At 44.0% G+C, this 23933-nt stretch overlaps 1 protein-coding gene and 1 long non-coding RNA gene across 4 annotated transcripts; one reads left to right on the top strand and one right to left on the bottom strand.

The window, feature by feature from the left end:
* Positions 1-561: 561 nt before the first annotated feature.
* SEC22C (SEC22 homolog C, vesicle trafficking protein) lies at positions 562-20842 on the bottom strand. 3 transcript variants are annotated; one of them, XM_053963840.1, is made up of 8 exons: positions 20815-20842; positions 16405-16593; positions 15771-15980; positions 13260-13423; positions 11731-11913; positions 4693-4811; positions 4034-4099; positions 562-2693 (listed from the first exon to the last, which is right to left on the bottom strand). In XM_053963840.1, the coding sequence occupies exons 3-8, from the start codon at positions 15950-15952 to the stop codon at positions 2493-2495; spliced, it is 915 nt and encodes a 304-aa protein (XP_053819815.1). In that variant the 5' UTR covers positions 15953-15980; positions 16405-16593; positions 20815-20842; the 3' UTR covers positions 562-2492. The 3 variants fall into 3 exon arrangements, with proteins under 3 accessions (XP_053819815.1, XP_053819824.1, XP_053819831.1); XM_053963849.1 differs by having other exon boundaries at positions 16542-16593; XM_053963856.1 differs by lacking the exon at positions 20815-20842 and adding an exon at positions 18042-18060.
* Positions 20843-21762: 920 nt separating this feature from the next.
* LOC128792168 (uncharacterized) lies at positions 21763-23696 on the top strand. The gene is made up of 2 exons (XR_008432330.1): positions 21763-23087; positions 23172-23696. It is a non-coding gene; the product is annotated as an uncharacterized LOC128792168 (long non-coding RNA).
* Positions 23697-23933: the final 237 nt, after the last annotated feature.

The raw sequence follows: 23933 nt of genomic DNA, 5'->3' as shown, positions 1-23933 counted from the left end.
CAAAGGCAGAATTGAACCAACTGATCTGGTGTGATTCTACTGAAACGTTTTTAGGAAAACCAATTCAAAGAAAGCTGAATTTAACCTTTCTCCACTCTCTGTTAATTGCACAATTATCCAGACACGCTGTGCTAGCACTGCTTTGCAGAGCTGTGGCTGCCATCCCCTGGCTCAGGGATGGATCTGTTTCAGGACAGAGCAGCTGGATGCTGGGGAAGCATCAGGAATGTCACAACTTTTCCCATCAGCTCTGAGGAATGCCCTCAGGAAATGCTCTGTGTGCCTCAGGCCAGAGCAGGGCTGGCTTTAACCAAGCCCAGGAGAAAGAGGAAAAGCTCTTTTGGACTCTTTAGGATAAAAAGGCAGGAGCAGGGAGTTGGCTCCTGTCCTGAAGTCCTTTTCATGAAGATTTGTCTGTCCGTAGTACAAAATGCTTCATCCTTTCCCCACAGGAATTCAGTGGGTTGGTATCCAATTTATCCTCCTGGAAAACACCACCAGTCACCAGATCCATGATCCTTAAAGTGTTAAGTTTCTAGTGTCAGATTTTTGGGGTGTTCATTTTTCAGATTTTTTTTTTTATTTTTTTTTAACTTGTAATCCAAACTCATGAGTTCCCTGCAGTCTCCAGAAGTTTTTACCAGGGAAAACTGGGAGTGAACAGAATGAAAATTAAGAGCAGCACAAAAAAACCCCTCACATCTGTGGGGTCACCTTGGTGTCTCAGGGACAGTGGTTGAATTGTGGCTCCATTTCTCCACTTGCACTCTGACAGAAAACTGGGATAATGACAGACAAACTTGAATCCCCTCCCTTATAACAGAAAACCTTTCCCTTATGGCACACAGCTCGAGCTGTGTCCTTAAAATGCCTGCCTAAAATATTCCTCCATCATCCCTACCAGACTATTCCTTAGAGTTTGGAGGTTTTTATCACGTTGCTGTTACAGTAAGTGCAGAGAAAAAGAAATCCCTGCATTTTCCTCCTGGGAAAAGCTCTGGCACTAAGTCCCCTGATGTCCTAGAATGTTGTAATGGGCTGCCCAAGGATGCTGCTGCTGCAGCCAGCTGCATCCAGAAGTGCTTCCAAGCTCCAGCACCACAAATTTCTGGTCTGATCCTCGTGTTTGATTTCCCTGAGATTCCAGGGAAACTCACTGAGATAAAAGAAAGGAATTTTGTCAAGTGCTCCTGCAAAAAAAAAAAAAAAAAAAGACAACTCTGCTGCATGCTAATCTCTTTGCAACCAGAGGTAGAGACTATGTGAGAGGAAAAAGAAATCTTTGGTGAAAGAAATGGGGATGACCAGAAAAGAAAAAAAAAAAATGGAAATTTTAGGACTGTAATTCCACAATAACATACCCACACTTCTCTACATCTCAGATTGAATCTCTACAACCCCTCAAGGACAGCTGCATCAAACTGCTATGCATTTTTTTAACAGCCAGCCTAAATTATTCATCTATGCCCTAAAATGCCCCTGTGCACCTGGATCCATAACAGAGCAGAACAGCCAGTGCAGCAGAGGTTGGGAATTCCAGTCCCCTACCCCAAAGTGCACACCCAGAAACTCATCTGAGTGTAAGAATTCACCTCCATTACCCACAGGTGTTTTACAGAACAAAGAGAACCTGCTCTTGCTTTCCATTCCTGGAAATGGCTTTCTACTCACCAGCTACTCATTTTGTTAAAAAAAGGTGAAGGAGTCAGTGGCCTGTCACAAATAGGCTTGGAAGATTTATTATCCATACAGGCCAAGCAAAGAAGGAATTGCCCTTATCCTAAAAGTGACCTTAGCCAAGGAAACAAAGGCCACAAGAGCTGACAGATCACTTACACCCACTTGGATTATTTTCTGCTGCCCCAAGCATATTTGCAATTAACCCATGAGCACACACATAACTGCAATGTGCTGTTCAGCCAAGGAGATATTTATAGAATTTATGGTTTATAAAAGAGCCACAGCTTTTCCCTGTCCTTCCAAACTTAGAAAAATGATCCTGAAGCTCACCCTCAGCATTTTCCCACTGATACTGCACTCACCTAATTACAGCAAACAACCCCTTTACTCATATTTACCAAGACAATCTAGAGACAAAAATGTTGCCCATCACTTTACCTTTGTTTTACTACACAATTTGAGTATTTGCAGCAGCAGGGCAAGACTGACCTGCCAAGCTGTCACAGACAAATGGCAAAATGCTGCCTGGATGGTGGCACCCAAGGAGGAAAAGCCTGCTGATGGTAAGAACTTCCATCTGTGGTGACACCTGACAAGCTCCACCGTGCACCATGTGAAATCCAGCTGCACCCCTTGCTGGGTGCTGGACACAATTACAGGATCCTGCTTATCCCAAGTTGCTTGGAACTGTTCTCCTTGCAAGAACCATTGCCATGGATGACTAAAAAACGCTCTGAGCTACTTTTGGCCAGGTGAATACAAAAAAAAGGAGTTGTAAAAACAGAGTAGCAAACCCCAAGTTTTGGTTTTTTTCATACGCCACAGTCAGGCTGCTTCTCCAGGAGCTGCCTTGTCAGGATCTGATAAGAGGAAAGAGAAGCCACTCCTATGTGGAAGGAGATTTGCCAGAGGTTCCTCAATCCATACAAGTAGATGTTGCATGAGCAGACACAGAAAAGGAGCACAAATGTCTTCACCTTCCTGGCTGAGCTGTAGAAGAGGTACAGGTAACACTGCAAAAGGAGCAGAGAGGGAGAGTTAGCACTGAACCCTGCACAAAACCAAGGATCCGGCTGGGAATTGCTGCCTGGGACCCATCTACTGAGCATGTGAAGGGCAAAACCCTCCCAGGAGAACATGAAAAGCTCCCACTGCTGACTGAGGAGTCACTTTTTCCCCTCAGGCAGTGACAGATCAGCTCAGGTCACGATTCCCAACTGTGCTGATGCCACAGGCAGAGGTCAGCACGTGGAAAGCGCTGCAGGTTGTGCACAGGCACTTTGGGAAGAAGCTGCTGTAAATCAAAAGGAGAAGAGAGAACTCTCCTTTATTCAGCTTCCCTGGCTTCAGGTACTTACAGGGAAAGAGGCAGCACACAGCCTTTCTTTGTGAAAAACAGCTTGCATCAGGTACTTAAATCTAAATTCATCTATTAGATCTAAATTCATCTATTAGATTGAAATAAATCTATTAGATTGAAATAAATCTATTAGATTGAAATAAATCTATTAGATTGAGACAAATCTATTAAGTCTAGATAAATCTATTCATCCCAAAGCCCTACCAGGAGCAAAGGTGCAAAGAAGCCAAAAGACACTAAATTGTATCATAATACAACAAATAATCCCATAAAGACATCAAAGTCTGCAGATAGTGGTGCCCAAACCATGGTCCAAGTGCAACAAAGGTAATGAATACACTGTAGGCACCAGTTATTCCTAGAAACAAAACTGCAGCACCTTTCTGCAATGCCAGGCTAAAAGTTGAAGATTTTCCAGCATATATTGACCTCAAGTTAAAGGCTGTGGAATTTTTTAGGAATTCAAGGAGCCTTTCAAGAAAAACCGATTTGGAACATGTAGTGTTTTCCTCATTCAAACTCTTCTGTGTAAGGTCAGAGAAAATAACCCCATTATGGAAAAATTCTAAGGAACCACCAGGATTCACTGTGATTTTTCATGTAAATTACAGCATTTTCAATAATGTTGCTGTCCAATTTTTGCTGAGTCCTCGAGGTGGTTGTGCTGCAAAAGCCCATCACTAAGTCTGACACTGACAGGAAGATGTGTCCATCCCTTTGGGAAGAAACCATCTTTGGGATGGCTTTTATCCATCACACCCAGCCCCCCCTGACTTGTCAGAACATGGAAGCACTGAAAAAGCCTGCAAATGCAATTCTCCAAGGGTCAAAATGTGCCTTGAGCTGCTTTTGTGCCACTTCACTGGAATAAATCAGTGGAATGACCTAGGTAGGATATTAAAAACCTCTGCTTAGCTAGAAGTTAGTCTGTCTTGTGAATTGTAACAGCAAAATAATCAGCAAAAAAAAAATTTTTATTTGCAGTTAACATACCTGAAAAACACAGGCTAGAAAAGGTAGAAAAAAAGCTATCACATTTCCAATGCCTTCATGGTCCTCCTGTTGGGATTAAAGAAGTGACAAGTACGTCAGGCACAGCTTTTAGCAAGTGCTGCTTGATATTTGAGAACATTATAAATATAGAAAAGAACCTCTTAGCCCAGTTTATGTTGATTGACTGTAACAGTGTTAAACACCAAGATCAATATCATTGGCTAAGACACCAAGAACTGAGGCTTATGTGACAGTTCCTGCTAAATAAAACTGTCAGGATACAATCAGGACACCTTTTTCCCCCCTTTTTTTAAAGTTGTTTACAGACTCATGTTTATTTAAAAAAATACAGAAGAGGATCTAAAATAAAATGCAAGAATGGAGAAAAAAAAAAAAACAGGCAGCCTGGTAAGAATAAAATACCTCTCAAAATTTAAACTTCTCTAGAACAGAATAAAATGCAGAATATTGTGATGTGTACAGCAAAATACAGAAGGTGTAGCAGGTGAGCAACCAACTGCACATTCCCTGGAGAATCAAAACTCTTCTTGTGGAAAGATGTGTGCACAGCTAAGGGGCAGAACAGCCACCCTGGAAGTGGGTACCCAAAACCTCTCTGCCTTTCACTGACTCTCAGGTCTGGGAGCAATCAGGGTTACCTGAAAGGAATATTCTGCCAGGTGAACTCCTCGGATGAGGTTCAGAGCTCCACACATGATGTTCAGAACAAGTGACAGAATCCCCAGGGCGGTCACAGGCTGCATTCTGTAAGTAGGGACTTGAAATGAAAACCAGACATTAGTGGAAGTTTGCACTTTTACTTTCAATCTTTTAATAGAAAACACCACAATTACCTTGTGTGGGTTTTTAACACTTTCAAAACCTTTCATGCTTGCTCCAGGGAAGACTGATTATGAACAGAAACTCCTTTTTTTTGTCGTTGTTGCATTGCAGTATTCAGTTCTTCACACATCCAGAAATCATCAAGAGCTCTGAAGCATTTTTAAACAGGTCAGCAACAGATTTTTCTTGACCTATTTGGCATCAATGCCTTCTACTATGGTGAACATAGATAATTCTTTGTTTATTCCAGCAGATGAGGATGCTCAGCACTCCTCACAGGTCAGCAGAAAAGCCAGAGGCTTTCACCACCCAAAGGTCTGGGGAAGAGCTTAGATTTCAGCCACCCATCAGAGCAAGGCAGCAATTCATCTCCTCCTTAACCAGCAATTAAACATTTCTTCCCACTGGCAGCTTGAGGGTTCAGGCTGCCCCCATTGCACAGGTAGTGAATTATCTGCCTCCTTCCTTTCTCACCTTCTCTGCTACTGCTTAACACCCACACTGCTGAACAGCAATTCTGCAGGATAATCTCATTGATACATCCCTAATTAAGGTCAAAGTAATTACCATAAATGTGTGTTTAGCTTTGGAATCTCCTGCCTTTAATTCAGGCTTGGCCAAGAGCACACCTCCAGTTTTCCTGCACTTGTTCAACAACAGATTCCATACCTTGATCCTCACCCACATTTCATCCCTGCCCTTGGATCACCACAAGTAGGACACTGTCAGTTTAATCAAAAATGATAATTTGCAGCTCAGATATCAAATCCAGATCTTCTCCTGTACCCAAGACACAGGAGAGAATGAATGAGCCCTCCAAAAAAAAAAAAAAACATCCAGCCCTCAGGATCTTCTCCCTATCCTGCCTATTACAGATAAACTGCACCCCTGGCTTCCTTTAGAGGGACAGATGGAACACCACAACAGCCACCACATGGTTTCAGAGAGGAAAACACCTCTGCCTTCTCCTTCAAGCCCGATTTTGATAGATGGGTGTAAAAAACTCTGCTGCCAAATTAACAGAGGGATGTAAAGCACCTTTCATCCGTGTCCCTGTAATTAATTTGTCTGGCATGCTCTCACACACCCATAATTTCAGCTCCAAAGGAACTGGATCAACTCAATTTGATGTGTGTCACTTTAGGGAGCATTACTGGATATTACAGACAGAATGGTGTAACTCTGTCACTCCAAGGCAATTTGCCTTTTCTTCTGCTACACAGTGACATTTACAAAGAACTTGCAGCAGCATCTTTATTCATTCACTGACCCCAGAATTCAGTTTCCTTCTATTTTTTCCTGCTATTCTTATTTCCTGCTTTTGATTAATTAAATAATGTTGCAGCTATATATGTATATAACTCTCCCACAGATATTTCCTAATAAAGACTGTTGCTCAAATTCTAAGGTTTACTTCAGAGGTATAAATGTCTCTCAAACAAATTATAATTATCAAATACAAATGTCATTCATTGAGCAGAACCCTGCAAACTACACGTGCCAAAAGTTCCCAGTCCCTAGGGAAGAACAATGTAGGTCTCAATATATTGCTTCTGCAGCATGAAATATTATGTAAAAGTTACATTTTTTTAGTCCAGGAGGATAAAAAGAATTGCTGTCACAGATGCAGGGGAGATTAAAACATCCAGTTGCTCAGGGTTCAGATTCTGTGAAAACTTGCCTTGAAATGATTTGCTGCAGAGATTTATTTATTTGTGCTGTTAAATTCTGAGGTTTAACTCACAAACTGAAATTGCACAGAGAAGTGAGATGGGTCCTGCTAAGGGAAAATTATTTCATTTCCTTGGGTGAAGTCAGTCATATTTTTATAAAGAGAATTTCATACTGGAATGGCCTATTATATTAAATAAGGGAAAATAAGAGAAAAAACACTCAGTCCAAGACAGCACCACTCTGCACAAGCACAAATAAACACTAATTAGGCTTCACAATGATCTGACTCTTCAAGCATAGAAGTTGTGCACTTCAGAGCACAAGACACGGAGAAACGTTCTGGGAGCTGTGGGTGATGCTCCAGCAGGTTTGAACACGTGCAGGATAACTGCAAACACCCTCACACAGTGAAGAAATTAAAACCTCTGCCCATAAAAGATTTTCTGGCAGAGGCCTGTGGCTGTTTCACTGGAAGGAGACAGAGTGTGCAGCAGCTTGGATGTGCCTCCTGCAGGCACAGCACAAGGTTGGACACTGAGTCACTCGCTCCGAGCTCTGCAGAAAGAGCGCCAGGAGTGAGAAATGAAATCACACTGCACCAGCCTAAACTCAGATACAAGCACACAAAAGGCAGAGAGTGAGACAGCTTCAAAAACAGCCCCTTCAAAAGGCCTCTGAAGGACTCCCTGTGTGCCTGTGGAGGATGAAGAACCCTCACCAAGGGGAGCTGCAGGATTCACCAGCTCTCTCACAACACCAGTGGCACAAGTTGTTCTGCTGCTTCCCAGAGGCAGCTGTGATGTGCAAACTCCCCCTGCCCACAGAGAGCTCCTCAGAGCCCCCTGTGCCCTGCACACAGCCCCAAGTCCTCTGAGCAGCACCAGCTGTGCCCACACTGGCACCAGAGAGGCTCTGAGCAGCAGCCAGGGCTGTGGGGGTGCTGATCGAGGGTACAAGGGAAGGGTTTTTGTAGCCAGAGTTGGGCTGGGTTTAGTCAACAAAAGGAAAGAACAAACAGCAGAAAGAACGGAAGTAAGAAGGGAAAAATCTCTTGTTCTCATGAATACTAACAAGGACAAAGCTGCCCTGACTTTTCTGGCCCTTTTCACAGCAAACTGAAGGGCCAGAGGATGAGCTCACCCAGCTCCAAAGAGGCCAGGAGCAGCTCCAGCCACGTGAGGAAGGGATGTTTGGATCATCCCTGGATCCATCAATCTGCACCAGGGAGTGCAGTCACAATTCAATCCTGCTCTCCTGCAGCCACAGCATTTCAAACAGCCTCTTGTAGAGCAGAGCCATCACATAAATAACATTAATATGGAACAAACACTATGCACACAGCTAAACTTAGAGCAGCAAAGTGGGATTCAGCTGGGAGGGGATGATGAGAGGAGAGAGACACAAGCCAGGAAAGCTGACTCCAGTGGAGGCAAACAGATGATCATAAACATGATCCTTAAAATAAAGGCAGAACAATCTGTGAGAGTATTTGGGTGAGACCAGAGAGAACAGCCAGAAATAAAAAGCCAGATGGAAAGTAAAGGAAAGCAATTAGGAATAAGAGGGAAGTGAAAATATATTTCTGATCTGTGGACACAGACTAGATCACAAATATTTACTGGCACCAAAGCTGTTCAAAATTTAAAAGAAAAAGTGCAAAGAATTTCTAAGCCCTGTCAAAACATGAAAAGATTTAACCTTCAAGCACAGTTCTGAGGAGCACTCACAAATCTGACTGGCAAATAAAGTGGTTTCCATTCTATTTTTAATTCCTCCTGGCCAGTGCCCTTCCATACTCTAATTTAAAATACCTATGTCAAATTAGATTCCAGCTCATCTATCAGAAACAGTAAGATTGAGCAACTGGAAATTAATTTTATTAGTCTTTCATAAGCCAAGAACAACAACAACAAAAAAAAAAAAAAGGAAATACAAGCTCATGACACTCCAGCTGCATTTAAACCACCATGCTAATAGGATTAAAATAGAGAATGGTTTAGTGGTGGACTTGGCAAGGTTTGGTTTCTGGTAGGACTCAATGATCTGAAAGGTCTTCTCCAACCTAAATAATTCTATGATCCCATTTGTGGAGGAGGTAGGCAGGACCTTGACTGTGCAACTGAAACACAAGTAAGAGGTACCATTTTATAAAGAATTAGAGGTTGGTACTTCAAAAGCAGGTAAAACATCAGGTTTTGTTATAAAAAAGGCCTCTGTGATATTTATACAGATACACAAAGCCTCTTTCACAACTTTAGTCAAATGGATTAAATTTCTGAAAAAATAAGGTAAAAGGAAAAAGCAAAGAGGGGAGAACAGCTCAAGCCAGACAATGCAGGAACAAGAGGTTACCCTCAGCTCGTATTTTTCTCATCTTCTTTTCTCTCAAGGCTGAAGAAACTCATTCAGACTGTAACTACGGATCTTTCATTATGAGTTTGCAACAAGCAATGAATCACCAGAGCTTCTTTAGAAATTTGAACAAACAAGGATTTGAAGAGAAGAGAATTCCACATGGAAAATATCAAGCCCAGCCTATGTTTTCCATACAGAGAAGAAGCTGTAAGGCTGGAAAAAGACTCCACAGCAGTCCCCAAAGCTCTGCTGCATACCTGCTGCAATGTAAAGCCCATATGTTGTTTACTATGATGGAAAAAGCCTTTTTTGGTCCCACACACACGATGTAAATAAACATTTCTTGGTACACAAGGAACCCCCACGTGTTTTTCTGCCACGTGCTGTGGGCCATAATTCGTGACCAAAAAATTAAGCACAGCAGATTTGTCCATCGATTTAAATCAGACTGCCAAAACAAAATTGGCTTTTGAGGTAGAAAAAAGAAAATAGCAGCCTCAGTGTTGGCCTCTGGGGTTGCTGCTGCAAAAACTTAAAAAATGCTAGGAGAATTGAAAGTGCTAGCTAAGTAAGCAAAGCAGTGCTGCATCCTTAGCACTGAGTGAGCTGCCAACAAAAGCAAATAACACCAAGCATGTAACACTATAAAACCAAGCAGCAACAGACTTTTCACTGCTTGCCCGTGGACACAGCTGCCAAGACTTTGAAAGGATGTGCTGCTTCAACCTTTCTTCACACTCAACATCCATCCACATCCAGAGGCTGAAGGAGAAAGCAAAGGGCTTAAAAGTTGAGAAGAACTCAGATATCAATGAACTTTTCAGACAATGGGGTTGACAAGATGGAAACAGATTTTGTAGGTTGTAATCATTGTTTTTATCATTTTACTCACGTTTTCCTGTTTAGTTAAGTATCTACAAAAATCCATTGGGGAAGTCTTCATAGTAGGAAAAAACAGGGGAGTTGTGGGAACGTAATAAACCAGGCTTTGCCCTGGAAAAACCTACCAGAGAGTTTTCCCCACCTAGGCTGAAAGAGAGGACTTCCCCCATGGTGCTCTGCAGCGCTATTGCCAATCTACATTAGAAATCTGTCTTGGTTTGAAAGGACAAAACTGCCTCAGGAAGGCAGAAGCATGCCCTGAAATGGAAAAATGTAAAGCCCCCTCCCTCTGAATTATTCTAATTTTATTTCAATTCCCCCATTGGCCAGTTCACCCTGCCCACCCCAACTGTTCATCCCTCATCCCCCCTACAGGTTGCTGCCCTTTGCACCATCCCTGTACCCTCAAGTCACTGACCCCACCCCACAGCACATGGTTGGGTCTTCGTCCCTGATCCCTTTGGCGTGGTGGATGCAATAAACCTTTGCTGGAATGCATCACACAAAAACCCTTCCTGTCCTTCCTCCCCTGAGCTCTCTGTGGTGTGTGTGTGTGCATGGACTTGAAATGGCTGCTCTGGTGGCCTTACTCTGAGTGCCTTCTGAAGGAGATGCTTCCAGGGAGGTTGCAGCATTTCTACTGTTATAGATAAACATTACAGTATTGGCTTTTTGCAAATATTAAAATAGATTTTATATGTGTAATGCTAAATTAACTTTGTTATCATGATATAGTTTTTATTTCTGTTGTTAATTAAGCTTAGACACAGTAGTGAAATAAATAGCTCTGCTTGTGTTAAAATGCCTGCTGGGATGGGATAACACCCAATGAACACAGGATGAAGACACTGCTACAGATCTGCCAACCATCAGCACTCACCCTCTGAAGACAGTGTGCACTAAGGCCCAGAAACTGGAGGTGAAAAAATGGACTAAAACCACAACCAAGGAATGTGCATGCTCTAAAAATGTGAACCCAAGAAGAAGCCAGGCTAAACAGCTCTTGGAACATGTAAACTAGTTTGGGGAAAAGCTTACTATGCATAAGGATCTATGAATATGCAACAGGTTGATGTCATTAAAAGGCATTTAAGGGGTATCCCCAAAGATAACAGGGTGCTCTTGGTTCATGTGGGAATCCAGGGCATCCCTCTGGCTGCCCTGGAAGGTCTGGGACCCTGGCAGGGGGTCAGGAACCCCCCTGTACAGAGCCCCTAGAGACACTGTCTCTGATCTCTGTCCATGGAAAAGAGTTTTCATTCTTACAGGATGAATTACAAGCTCTGAGTGTTTGATACAAGTAGTAATTAGTGTGGCACGGGTGCAAAAGTAGAATTTTAGGATTCTAGATAAGGGTTCAAAGGGGGCAAGATGGAGGAAAATTGGGCGTGCCTTGTCCTTTTTCTTCTCCTTCACGCCCTCCGTGTCTCACTGTGGTGTTGGCATTTTTCTGTTGGTTTGGGCTGGGGACACACTGTTCAACATGGGTGATGGATTTGGCACATTATTGTGAATACAGCACATGTATTTTCTAGTCTAGAATGTTTGTAACATCCCACTGAGGGGCAGAGCCCCCACGCTGCCCTGCAGGACAGACCTGCTGCAGGTCAGAGAGAAAATATTTTAGACAAGAAGAAATAAACAACCTTGAAAACCAGCACAGACAAATTATGACTCCTTCTTTGGCAGCAGGGGCTGAAAGACAGAGACTTTCTACAATCTCAGGATCATTTAAACATCACAGATCCCAACAGTTTCAGTGCCAAGATGCCCCTGGCTGTGATAACATTTGCTCTATGGTCCTTGTCTCCTACCATCCTTCATTAAACCTTTTCCATTTTCACAGGAGAGCGAGCGCCTTTTTTCACATCTACCACCCTGCCACCTGGCAACAATGTGCAGGGTGAGGAAATCTCCTGTCACCTGGTGGAGAAGTAACTTACCAACCTCCACATGGCCTCCTGCGTGCCCTCCATTGCTCAGCCCGTTCAGCAGCTCCGTGGCCTCCAGCTGCAGCTGCACTGGGGGCTGCAGCTTCAGCTCCTCCTCCACCCTCTCCCAGCTGGCCCTGGCCCGGGAGCCACGGCTGCTGTTGAAATGGTGCTTCACCTTCTGGATGGTGTTATCTGGAACAACAGGAAAAGCTGCTCAAGTCACCTCTGAAAGACTGCTTAATTAGTCCTTAGTGTTGTTAAAACCTTAATTGTGGTGGTATTTTATCGTATCACGGCGTTCTCTTCGATTGTTTTAATTTGTTTCATTTCTTACTGTTTCATTTTAGGTATTTTATAGCACAGAAAGGTTTGGGATGGAGGGGACCTTAAGGATTATCCAATGCTACCCACTGCCACGTGCAGGGACACCTTCCATTATCCCAGGCTGCTCCAAGCCCTGCCCAACCTGGCCTTGGGCACTTCCAGGGATCCAGGGGCAGCCACAGCTGCTCTGGGCACCCTGTGCCTCCCCACCCTCACAGGAAAGAATTTCTTCTAATAACCACTCTAAAAAATAATAAAAATAATCTCTAGCTACCAAACAAAACATTAAAATCTTGAGCATCAAGAGCATCTTAGATCCAAACACAGGAAAGAAGATGATTAAATTAATAAATAAATAAATAACCACACAGCAATATTAGGCACTCAGTAACTTAATGAATAGTAAAAATTATTTTTAAAATGTATTTTTTCTTTGAAAAATGAGCTCTATGCAATTAAAAGAGAAATTTCCCAACTCCAATTCCCCTACTCAAGTCTAAAAAAAAAAAAAAAAAAGGAGCAATGTGATTCTCAATATGAAATTACATCCTGGCTGTAACTTGCCCTGCAGGGAATCCACCCAAAATCCAAGATGGCTCTAGAAGGAGCTTTCCTAATGGATTTCTCAAGTTTTTAAGACTGAGTTTAACACCGTTACTGAAATCTGGACTGAACAGTGCAAACACACTGCAGGGTATTATTCTTTCCCAGAAAAGTTTCTCACTGCAAGGGAATTGTGTCTTTCAAAGGTGTGAGGTTCAGTAGAGCAGCTGCTGCTTGGCAAGAAAACCAATTATTTCAGGTGAAAAAAGAATCACTGGGCATGGTTCTGAAGTATTCTGACTCCAAGTCATTCCAGAAATAAAGCTGCCCATAAAAATCTATTCTGTCTCCCTTTTTTTCTGTACTCATCTGTCCCCGCTTGTCAGATTTTTTTAATTAAGTCAGAAAGTGTCTGAGATATCAATTTCTTTTTTCTTCTCTGCTTGTTCATCAATCACCACAGCATTTTGTTCATAACAGATGAACTCCCAGGAACTCCAAACCAAATACTTCAATAGTTTAGGGCATTAAGATCTCCCCCTCCTCCTCACATGCAGGCAAAGGCACACCCAGAGTCACTTTTATCATCAGCCTTTAGCCAGGAGGTGTTGTTGAACACCATCAACCTGGCAGAGAGAGGATTTTTACTATTAGAGAGCAAAGTTACAAACCAAATTCAATAAAAGCATATGGTCTGGAAGCTGAATTGATGCTCCTTGTGTTGTAGGAAGCAGCAAATTCCCAGCGAAGCTCTTCCAGGAAGCAGAAGGCCATGATGGTTGAGTAGCTGCTGGAACAGATTGCCATGCAGGCAATATCCCCAGAAGAAAGGAAACTGAAATAGAAATTAAAAAAAAAAAAAAAAATCAATCACATCAACATAAAAAGGTGAAAGTCCTGCTGAACGTGAGGATGAAGCTGTGCTGTCTGTCAGAACAAAATGTACAGACTGAGCTGAGAGAGCAGACTGCAAAAAAAAAAAAAAAAAAAGGGGATTTTTGTTGTTGTCAAAGTCCTGCAATCCCTGCAGATCTATTTTTTCTTACACAATTATTTATTCTTAACTCATCCACGATGCCTGAGCACAGTGAAAAGCACAACACAGACTTTATTAAATTGGTACATCAGTACAAATCGAGGACATTCTTTTCCCAGGCTGGCTTTAAGTCACCTTAATAAAAACCAAGGTGGTCAGAAAACTAATTTTGAAAGAAAATGCAGAAAAAAAAAAATAAAAGCAAGGAAGTTTGTTCCCAGGAAGCAGATGGGACTCCTTGCTTCCCTTGAACATGGCAACATCATATTAACAGCAAGGAATATTTGCAAATTTGCACAACCCAAGATTTGCAAACACTTCCTGCTACATCACAATAAAAATTCTACTCTAAAAGGGGCTCCTCTGACACTGAATCCATATTTTATTAATATAAATAAAACTTTCATTTTATATATAAATAAACTTTTATTTATATAGAAATAAACTTTTATTTATATAAAAATTTCCACTTGCAGATGGTCCAATCCTTCCAGGACATTTCTCAGGGATATCTTCCCTTGCAGCCATTTGTCAGCAGGAAATCAGTTTAACACCCAAGTTTTGAAACTGAACAGTTTGTCTCCTTCCTCCTGTTCCTATATTTTACCCCAACTTCATTTCCCACTCAACAGTTTCCATTTCAGCGCATTTTTATTTATTTGCTGTACTGCGGACTTGGGATTTACAGTTTTGCTTGGCTCTGCCAGCCCCAGTTCCACTGGGGAGCTTCCCCAAATTCCTGCTGCTTCCCAGCTGAGATCAACACCATGCCTGCCTAAAAGCACCTTTTCCAAGTTGTCCATAATTTATGGCCTTTTTGCCACGGATCCAATTGCACTGCTCTCATTCCAGAGGCACAGACCACAGCAGATTAAAAGCAGCAGGACTTGCTGGCATCAGAGGGCACAAGTTTGCTTTGAGTGAAAAGGAATTGAGATGAAAATCTCTGCTTTTCTGACTGTCTCCGTGTAAATTCATGTGTTTTTAAACTCCCACAGAAAGGGATGCTTAGTTTTAGCTTAGGGTCACTTAAAGTTTTCTTCCATTTGCTCACCAGAAATGCAATGACAAGCTAAAATTCACTTGTTAAATGAGTTCAAACAGATTTCTTCACTTCTTTCTCTGTAATGTCTTTAATAAATTTCTTCTCCTAAACTAAAATCATTCCAAAGCACTTGGATGCTTTCTTAAAGGGATTTGTAGAAATCCATGATTCTCCAACTGCTAGGAGTAACAAGCACTGCCCATTTTTGCCACACGAAATGAAAATTAACATGAGCAAAACATATATAAATAATAAATATAAATATATAGCTAAATATGTATAAATATTGCGCATGTATCTATAAACATGCAACTAAATGTGTGTAAATATTGTGTATATATCTATAAATATATAACTAAATGTGTATAGTGTGTATATCTATAGATATATAACAAAATATGTATAAATATTGTGTATATATCTATAAATATATAACAAAACATGTATAAATATTGTGTATATATCTATAAATATATAACTAAATATATAAAAATATTATACGTGTATAAATACATAACAAAATATGTATAAATATTGTGAATATATCTATAAATGTATAACAAAACATGTATAAATATTGTGTATATATGTATAAATATATAACTGTATATAAATATTGTGTATATATGTATAAATATATAACTAAATGTGTATAAATATTGTGAATATATCTATAAATATATAACTGTGTATAAATATTGTGTTTGTGTATGTATATGTAAATATGTATAAATGTATGTGTATTTATATGTATAAATGTAATTGTAAATGAAATTTATGTAAATATAATACAGTATAAAACAAGTAACAGTTATGTAAGTGTATTTATATAAATTAACATACAAAATACAATATATGAACATACAAAAATATACAAATATATAACTAAGCACATGCTCACTACACTGAGCAGGAACTGAGGAATAAGGCTTCAAAATCATTGGAATTCACACCCTAGACAAGCAATGTGGGATTTCAGACTGCAATCAGGCACTGCAGTCCACACCCATGGTATTATTTCAGTATAATCCCGACCCCCAAGAGCAATATTTTAGAAATTAAAGCCATAAAAACCCCCAGCAAAGCAGAGCAGGGACTCACTGGATGCTCAGGTTACGTCCTTTCGCCGTGCCCCGACTGGGGTACCGCGCCAGGATGGAGGACAACGCCTTCAGCCTCTTCCTGCACTCCAGAAAGTCCTGGTTGAGATGGAAATCTGTGGAGGCTGAGAGGGGAAGCCCATCCCTCACCCTCACCACGCAGGCAAAGAAGATCATGGACATTCTCCACGGGAGTATTCATGAGGACAACCTGGAAAGGAAAGGTTTAAGTCAGCTCACTGTGAAATTCCAGGCAGGGTGAGAGTGAATTCACCACTGGAGCTGAACAGCACCTCTGGTGACACCTCTGCCACTGCAAGGCAACCAAACTGTTCTCAAAACTGTGCCCAATTCTTGCCTCTGAGATTAAAAGGTGAGGCAGAAGATTTGATAGGGCAATTATCCACTTGAAAAATATTTCTGTTTTCCCTCCTCCTCTGCCCAAAGCATCAGAAAGGCTGAGTAAAGTTCTCACAGGTGTTTGTGGAAGCTGCTCAGCCCCACTGATGTGCTGCACCTCCACTGGAGCTCCAAAAAGCTGCCTGAGCATGGCACTTCTCTATTTTCTAGTGTAACACACAAATCCAAAAATAAATTTTAGGCTAGAGCCCCTCAGGTTCTTTTTACAGACTCACCTAGGGCTAAATACAGAATAAAAGTTGCCCTCTCTTGACTTCTTCCTCTTTAAGAGGTCACAAACTCCCGTGGAAAGTTATTCTTGGGCTTCACCTGGCATATTCAGAACATGCAGAGATGTGTCCTTCAGACATACCATGAGGATCCAGGGCACGGTGTCAGAGGATTGACAGCACTTCCTATCATCTCTGAAAGAGAATCAGAATGAACTAATTAAAAATTAGTTTAAAAACTTAATTAATTACCTGCATTTACATGCATATTTACTGTCGGATCCCCTGTGAAGTGGGAAAACATATCCTAGGAAGTGTTTTGCCTGAAGGAAAACAAACAACTCATTTTCTTATCCAATATATTCATTTCCAGACTCATTCAAAGATGCTGTGGAATGATATGCAAAATATTTATGATGCCCCAATCATAATTTTTTAAAGTTATATCAGTAAAAGAGCAGCTCTAAATCAGCAGGTTTTAAGGAATTATCACAAACAATTCAAGGAATTAAAAAAAAAAGGAAAAAAGGAAAACCAAAGGCATTTACTTGGCTTCCGGCAAACTACCTAAATAAAGCATTGAGGAAATAAAAAGAAGGGAAAAAAATCACATTGTGAACTCAAACTTTTGATAGAGAAAACAACTGCTTTGACCAGCCCTGTATCACACAATTCATTAGGATGCTCAAAGTGTCTTTGAAATGTGGCTCATCAGGACGAGCTTTTCTTGTCTGAGAAGTCCAGAGAGCAAAACCTTTTCTAAGTCAGGCACCACAAACTCTCCTGATGTCTGATAAGGGCTGAGTTCTTGCCACAGGCAGCACTAAGAGGGTCTCATTTCTACCCCACAGGAACCATTGCCACAGAAACTGTGGGAACCATCCCTCTGTCCAAGGTGCCAGCACATAAAAGCAACTGCAATTATCAGAGGACAATCATCAGAGGAATTAGCAGAAAGCACAATGGCACAAAACTTGTTTCCTTAGAAAAGCAGATTAAAACCACAGAAGATCAGACATCTCCTGAGAAGTGTTATCTTGAACTTTTTAAATGGAGATTGAAGAGTTAGATGTGGGTTTTTTTTTCCACAATCCCTCTCACAGTTCTCTTCCAGCTGTCATTTAAGTTGTAAAAGCAAACTAAGCTCACAAACTCCAACACGCATCAGAAAGCATTTCAACAATAATCGTGATTGTAATAAATCAGTTTGAAAGATCCCATCAATCTTCAACGCGCCCATAACCATTGACAAAACAGTGCAGAATATTTTCACATGAAAGTTAAATAAACCCAAAAAATGTAAACTTAACAGAAATATTAATTTTAACACAGTCAACTTCTAAGCACAGTTGCTCAGAATTGCAGTTTTAGAGTGAAGGGTTGGTAATGCTGATGAAGTTTAGCTCCAAAATAACTCCAAAACAGCCAGAAGATGATCAGGACAATGAAAAAGCACCAAAGTGAGAAATCAAAGACATTTCCTAAAATGTACCCAGCCCATGAAATTATTCAGCTCCCTATGCCACTAACAGCAAGAGTTTAAGTTTAAATATCTATATTTGTTACTAATCACCAAGGATAACATCACCTACAGTTAACCAACTGCACATAGAGAGTTTTCCAACTTTCCAAGACGTACAAACCTTCCTGCTGCAGTGCCTAATGCTGTCAGCTGCCCATCACAGGGATCCTTTGGTCTGGGAAAGAAAGATCAGGTGTCCACCAGGAAAACTTCCAAATTAAATGCCAGACTTCACTGGAGAAGGGAGTCCACTCTCCTTCCTCAGAAAAAAGAGGGTTGGGTTTTCCTTTTGCTTTGGCCCAGCCCTTGCTACTCTCCCATCAGATGATGTTCAGAGCTGTGCTGTTTTGGCAAGTGACAGCCACCAATGGCACTGCCCTTGGAATTTTAACTACTCGCAAGGCGGTTTTGCCACGTCACCTGTGACCAAGCACAGAGTGTCACAGCTGGCCAAGGTGTGCACGTAGGCACGGTGCTGCCACTGTGTCACCCTGCCTGCCCTTTCCTCCTGCAGTCTCTCTGTTTGCACAGCCATCAGCAGCCCAAAGATCTGGCACCGCCTGGACGTGGCAGCTCTTTGACCTTGGCTCTGAACTTGGACAATGAACTCAAGGCTCTGCATTCGAGTCTTGCAGAGTTCACAAGTGATAACATCATGGCAGCATCTGGCACAAAGCAGAACCTTGGGAAGCATTTCAAGCAATTATTTCAGATGAACAACTTCTAATTTAGAACTGAAGGAAACAAAGTTGTTTTTTTTTTCATTTCCTGAAGCACCTGTACGTGCAACAATGCTTCAGAGTAAAACTGCCTAGTGCAAGACACACATTAACAGCCCCAACCTCAGAATAAACAATTCCTTGGTGTATCTAAGTGACCTGGAGCACAATTCCCCCTTCCCTCACTTCTCAGGGAGCAGCCAACTCTGCCCTGGCTGAGTAGGGATTATCAAGGCAGCCTCAATCAGACCTCCTGCACTTCACTGCGTGTTACACAAGCTCTTCTGGATAAGAAGATTACACCCAACCCACCAGGCCACACTTCCCCAAATGCTCAACAAACTCCTGCTGTATTGGCTGGACTTAGAAAACAATCTGCTCAAGAGGCTGTGAGAGCAAATGCAAACCAGCTGAGACTTCATAAGGGAGATTATATCAAAAACCTGCTTCTTTCAGAAATTATCTCACCATCAAAAGCAGGTTTCGTTCCAAGAATGGCACAGTGCTCCCAAAATATCTGACCAGGATTTCTCTCAAGAATTCGCTGTCTCTCCCTGTTCAGACATATTTTCCTGCTCTCTAGAGGTGTCCAGCTTCAACCCCATCTGCTTTGTCCAGTTCTCACCTTCCTGCTGAAGGAAGAGCCAAATGCTTTAGATGTTCCCACAGCCCTGAAGCAGAATATGAAGTTTTTTGGACACATGACAGCTTTGGACACATGACATATGACCACAACTACTGCACTAAAGCATCTTTCCTCGGGCAGGTGATCTCCAGAGGGAGTCCTGGACAGCTCCAGGTGGGATGAACATGAAAGAGATTCAGGTTGACTCATCAAACACAAAACCTGAGCTGCAGCTCCAGTGCTGCTTTGGGGCTCACCCAACAAGGATGTGGTTCATGCGGGAGATTTATCACATCCCTGAGGGATCACAAAGTGGATTTTATCTTCTTCTCAGATATATTAAAAAAATCAAATCCAGAACACTGTTAAATTTCTCATTTTCTACGACTGCAGCAGTATCCACCTGATCCTTCCCAGCTGATCTCCCTCCAGGCCCCCAGCAGTGCTGAGCAGCTACAGACACCCCAGACCCACTCTCCAGACTGAGCACTGAATAAAAGCAATTTGAAAACGTGCTGCTGTCTCAAAATTTAACACAGGATTTGTGCATATCCAGAGCTTTCAGGCTCCCATAAATCCTACAGGCTTACTCTTATCCCCAAGGGGAAGCATGTGGAAAAAACCCTTACCATCACAAATCTGTCTGCACACACTCCTGTGGATTACCAGCAATAAAGCACACACAAACCTCCAACCCCAGCACCCAGCTCCCACATCAATCCCACTATTCCAACAGACAATCCTCCAAACCACACTGCAACAACTCTGTGATGCTCTGAGGCTCTGCCCCACCTTCATCTCTCAGAAACACCAGCCACTTCACCTGTTCCCAAATATTCACCCACCCCATCCGCCTGAATCCTGACACCTCCACAGCCCAGCAGCTCACCCTGTGCCTTCACCAGCCCACCTAAGGACCCATCCCACCTCCATCCTGTTCCATTGTACGGAACTACCCCCTACTCACACCTCTCCTCCCCCGCATTAAGCACCCTAAAATCCCCAAAATAATCCCCGTCCCACACTCTTCAATAAACCCGGGCACCTTGAAAGCAAACACACCCGTGCCCCCACTCGGGGCTCTGCTTTGTGCCGACAAGGCCTTCCACACATCAAGCACACAGACACCCCAAAACCTTACCCCCATCCCGCAGCTCCCAAACCCTCCCGTTATCCCTGCTCACCCTAAAGCCATCCCCAACCCACCCCACGCCTCCTCCTCCTCTACCCCTCAAGCACCCCAAGGAACCCCCAAATCCTATATCCTATATCCCAACACACACATCCCCGTGCTCCCCACATCCCCAAACTCCCCTCATCGCCTTCCCAAGCACCCCAACTCCCCCAGACACCCCCAAACCCCAAGTTAAACCCCGTCTCTTCCCGGTTCGCTCCCCCAACACATCCCGGACCGCCCCGCCCCGGGGACGCGCAGGGGACGGGGGCACAGGAGGAGGATGAGGAGCGGGGTCAGTGTCCCCCTGCCCAGCCGGGACCCTCCGGAGCAGGGTCAGTGTCCCCCTGCCCAGCCGGGACCCGCCGCCGCTCACCTCCCTTCCCCCGGCGGCCCCGCGGCCTCGCTCCGCGCTCCGCCCGCCGCCGGCCCCGCCCGCATCACCAGCGAGGAGCGGCGGGAGCGGCCGCGCGGGGAGCGCCGGGACAGCGCCGGGAGGACCGGGAGAGCGGGCTGGGAACGGGGCTGGGAACGGGGAGAGCGGGCTGGGAACAGGGCTGGGAACGGGACTGGGGAGAGCGGGCTGGGAACGGAGAGAGCGGGATGGGAACGGGGCTGGGAACGGGGAGAGCGGGCTGGGAACGGGGCTGGGAACGGGGAGAGCGGGCTGGGAACGGGGCTGGGAACGGGGAGAGCGGGCTGGGAACGGGGCTGGGAACGGGGAGAGCGGGCTGGGAACGGGGCTGGGAACGGGGAGAGCGGGATGGGAACGGGGAGAGCGGGCTGGGAACAGGGCTGGGAACGGGACTGGGGAGAGCGGGCTGGGAACGGGGCTGGGAACGGAGAGAGCGGGATGGGAACGGGGCTGGGAACGGGGCTGGGAACGGAGAGAGCGGGCTGGGAACGGGGCTGGGAACGGGGAGAGCGGGCTGGGAACGGGGCTGGGAACGGGGCTGGGAACGGAGAGAGCGGGCTGGGAACGGGGCTGGGAACGGGGAGAGCGGGCTGGGAACGGGGCTGGGAACGGGGAGAGCGGGCTGGGAACGGGGCTGGGAACGGGGCTGGGAACGGGGCTGGGAACGGGGAGAGCGGGCTGGGAACGGGGCTGGGAACGGGACTGGGGAGAGCGGGCTGGGAACGGGGCTGGGACCGGGGAGAGCGGGCTGGGAACGGGGCTGAGAACCGGACTGGGACCGGGACTGGGAACCGGGCTGGGGAACAGGACTGGGACCGGGACTGGGGAACGGGCTGGGAACCGGGATGGGACCATGGAGAGCGAGCTGGGAACGGGAGTGGGAACTGGGAGCGGGGATGGGACCGGGACTGGGGGTGCCTCGGGATGGCGATGGCGTGTGGGGAAATCCCGCTGGGAAAAGCCAGTGTCCATAAAGGAGACAGAGGAGTCCTGCAGCTTTATTCGGGTGAAGGGAGCGGGGCCACTGGGGCACATCCCCGCGGGGTTTTCTCTCTCGAGGTTTCGGAGGGCGCAGCCTCCCTTTATCCCAAACTCCCGGCCGCTCGTTGCCCTCTTCCTTCCCCCGCTGGCCCAGGTACCGGGAAGGTGCAGCCTTCCCGACCCGCCTGCCTCACATCCCCCCTTGAACACGTTATTTACCCCCAAAGTTTAGGAACTCAGGCTCGTGCAGCCCCATTTGGCTGTTTCAGGAGTCAAACTGCCCGGGCTCTGTAACAAATCTGCTGCTTGAAGTTTATAATACTGAGAAATTAAGCCCCATTTCAAAGCCGTTCACAACCATCCCCTCACCCATGGAATTGCTTGTAAAGACATCAGCACACATCTTCCCTACCAGGAATGGGGTTGGGGATGAAAATGGGAATGGGGACAGGGTGTAGGGATGGGGATGATGCTGGAGATGAGGATGTAGTGTGGGAACAGGGATGGGTGCAGGGTTGGGATTAAATACCCGAGACGGTATTTTTTGTTTGGACTTAGATGTTTATTAGCTTTTATCTATGTTACAATCTCACAGACTGTGAGTTCTACAGCACTTCACTCTGACAAACTAAAAATGGAGTCTTATCTCTTTCTCTACAAGGTTTTTTTAAAGATATACTGTCTAATTAAGAAATGACACTTAAATTATTTTGACTTTTAACCTAACAACTAATTACCCATGGCTTGTAATGTGGATTTTATCTAATACCACCTAAACCTATGAAGAAGAAGGTGAATAAGAAGGATTGGTCTCTGTCCTAAAATTTTTATCTGCTTTATATATATTACTATATTCTAAAACCTTTAAGTTTTCTACTATGTGATATTACACACTTCTACTCAAACTATACACTTATAATCTCAGTTTTATCATTCAATTTTGGAAGTCTTCTTTACAGCCTCAAGTCAATGCAGTGTTCTCTCGGGGGTCAGTGCCTGTCAGCACAGAAAGTCTGAAATTCTCAGTAACCATGGTTCCAACAGGGGTGGGACTGGATAACCTTTAATAATCTTCCCAAACCCAAACCAGTCTGTGTTTCGCATTGCAGGTGTTGCAGCAGTAGCACAACACAAACTGCTCTCACAGGACATTCATCTGAAAAAAACAGCAGAATAAAAAGAGTAAACAAGAAATCATTCCTGAACAAGGGAGCTCTGAACTCAAAAACCATGATGTGGAGCTGCTATCTGAGGTGTTGCTGTCTCTAAGCAGTAGCAGCCCTGCTCAGCACCACGTGCAGTGAGTAACCACTGGTGTTCTGCTGTTCCTCTGACAGCTTCCACTCCCCACGAGCACATCCCACTGCTGCAGGTCTGCCTTGCTTCACAGTCTGACCATCCCTGCTGAGGGTTGCTACTTTGAACACATTCCACTAGCCCAGGTTGCTCCAAGCCCTGTCCAGCCTGGCTTTGAACACTTCCAGTTTGATTGCGGAGTCTAAACATCTATAAGGAAAAAAAATATTTTCATCTGCACACCAGCAATGATCTACCCAGTGGCGCAGGAGAGAAACAAAAAGCTGATTTTTCCTTTGCCACAACCTCAGCTGTAAGAATGTGAACAATGAGGCACAGAGCACCACTGAAGTTCCAAAGAAAACAAGTTTACATGCAGACAGGCTTGAGCCAGATAAGCTGACACAATCTGTACCCCACATGAGAAGCTTTGCCAGGGAATTTGAAGCCAATCTTTGGTTCCATTTTTAAGCAGAAAATCCTTATGTCAAAGAAAAAAAACTGTAGAGAAAAGCATGGACTGAGTATTTGGGGCAAAAGACATAAAAATAAACCGAAATACTGGAGTGTTGGGAGAATTTTTCTGTGTTAAACACTACAAACAAACAAGAAATCCACAAAACAACCAAACCCAGGGCACATTCTGAAATGGCAGCATGGTTTATACATATAAAATAGGAATATATTTGAAGGTTTCCTTCCTCAGGGTGCTATGGAGTAGGGTCAGCACACTTTAGAAATGGCACATGCAGAGTCAGGCAGCCCAGCCAAGGGGATCACACAAACTCAGGCATTATTCTCTA

This window comes from Vidua chalybeata, chromosome 1, assembly GCF_026979565.1.
Source record: "Vidua chalybeata isolate OUT-0048 chromosome 1, bVidCha1 merged haplotype, whole genome shotgun sequence".
NCBI lineage: Eukaryota > Metazoa > Chordata > Aves > Passeriformes > Viduidae > Vidua > Vidua chalybeata.
This window is presented reverse-complemented; position numbering and strand designations above follow the sequence as displayed.

Coding starts and splice junctions, on each gene's coding strand:
- SEC22C (XM_053963840.1), bottom strand. CDS start 15,952: ATGTCCATGATCTTCTTTGCCTGCGTGGTGAGGGTGAGGGATGGGCTT. Junction 11,914..13,259: donor ATATGCTTTTATTGAATTTG/GTTTGTAACTTT, acceptor CTGTTGTTCCAG/ATAACACCATCCAGAAGGTG. Junction 4,100..4,692: donor TGGCAGAATATTCCTTTCAG/GTAACCCTGATT, acceptor TAATCCCAACAG/GAGGACCATGAAGGCATTGG.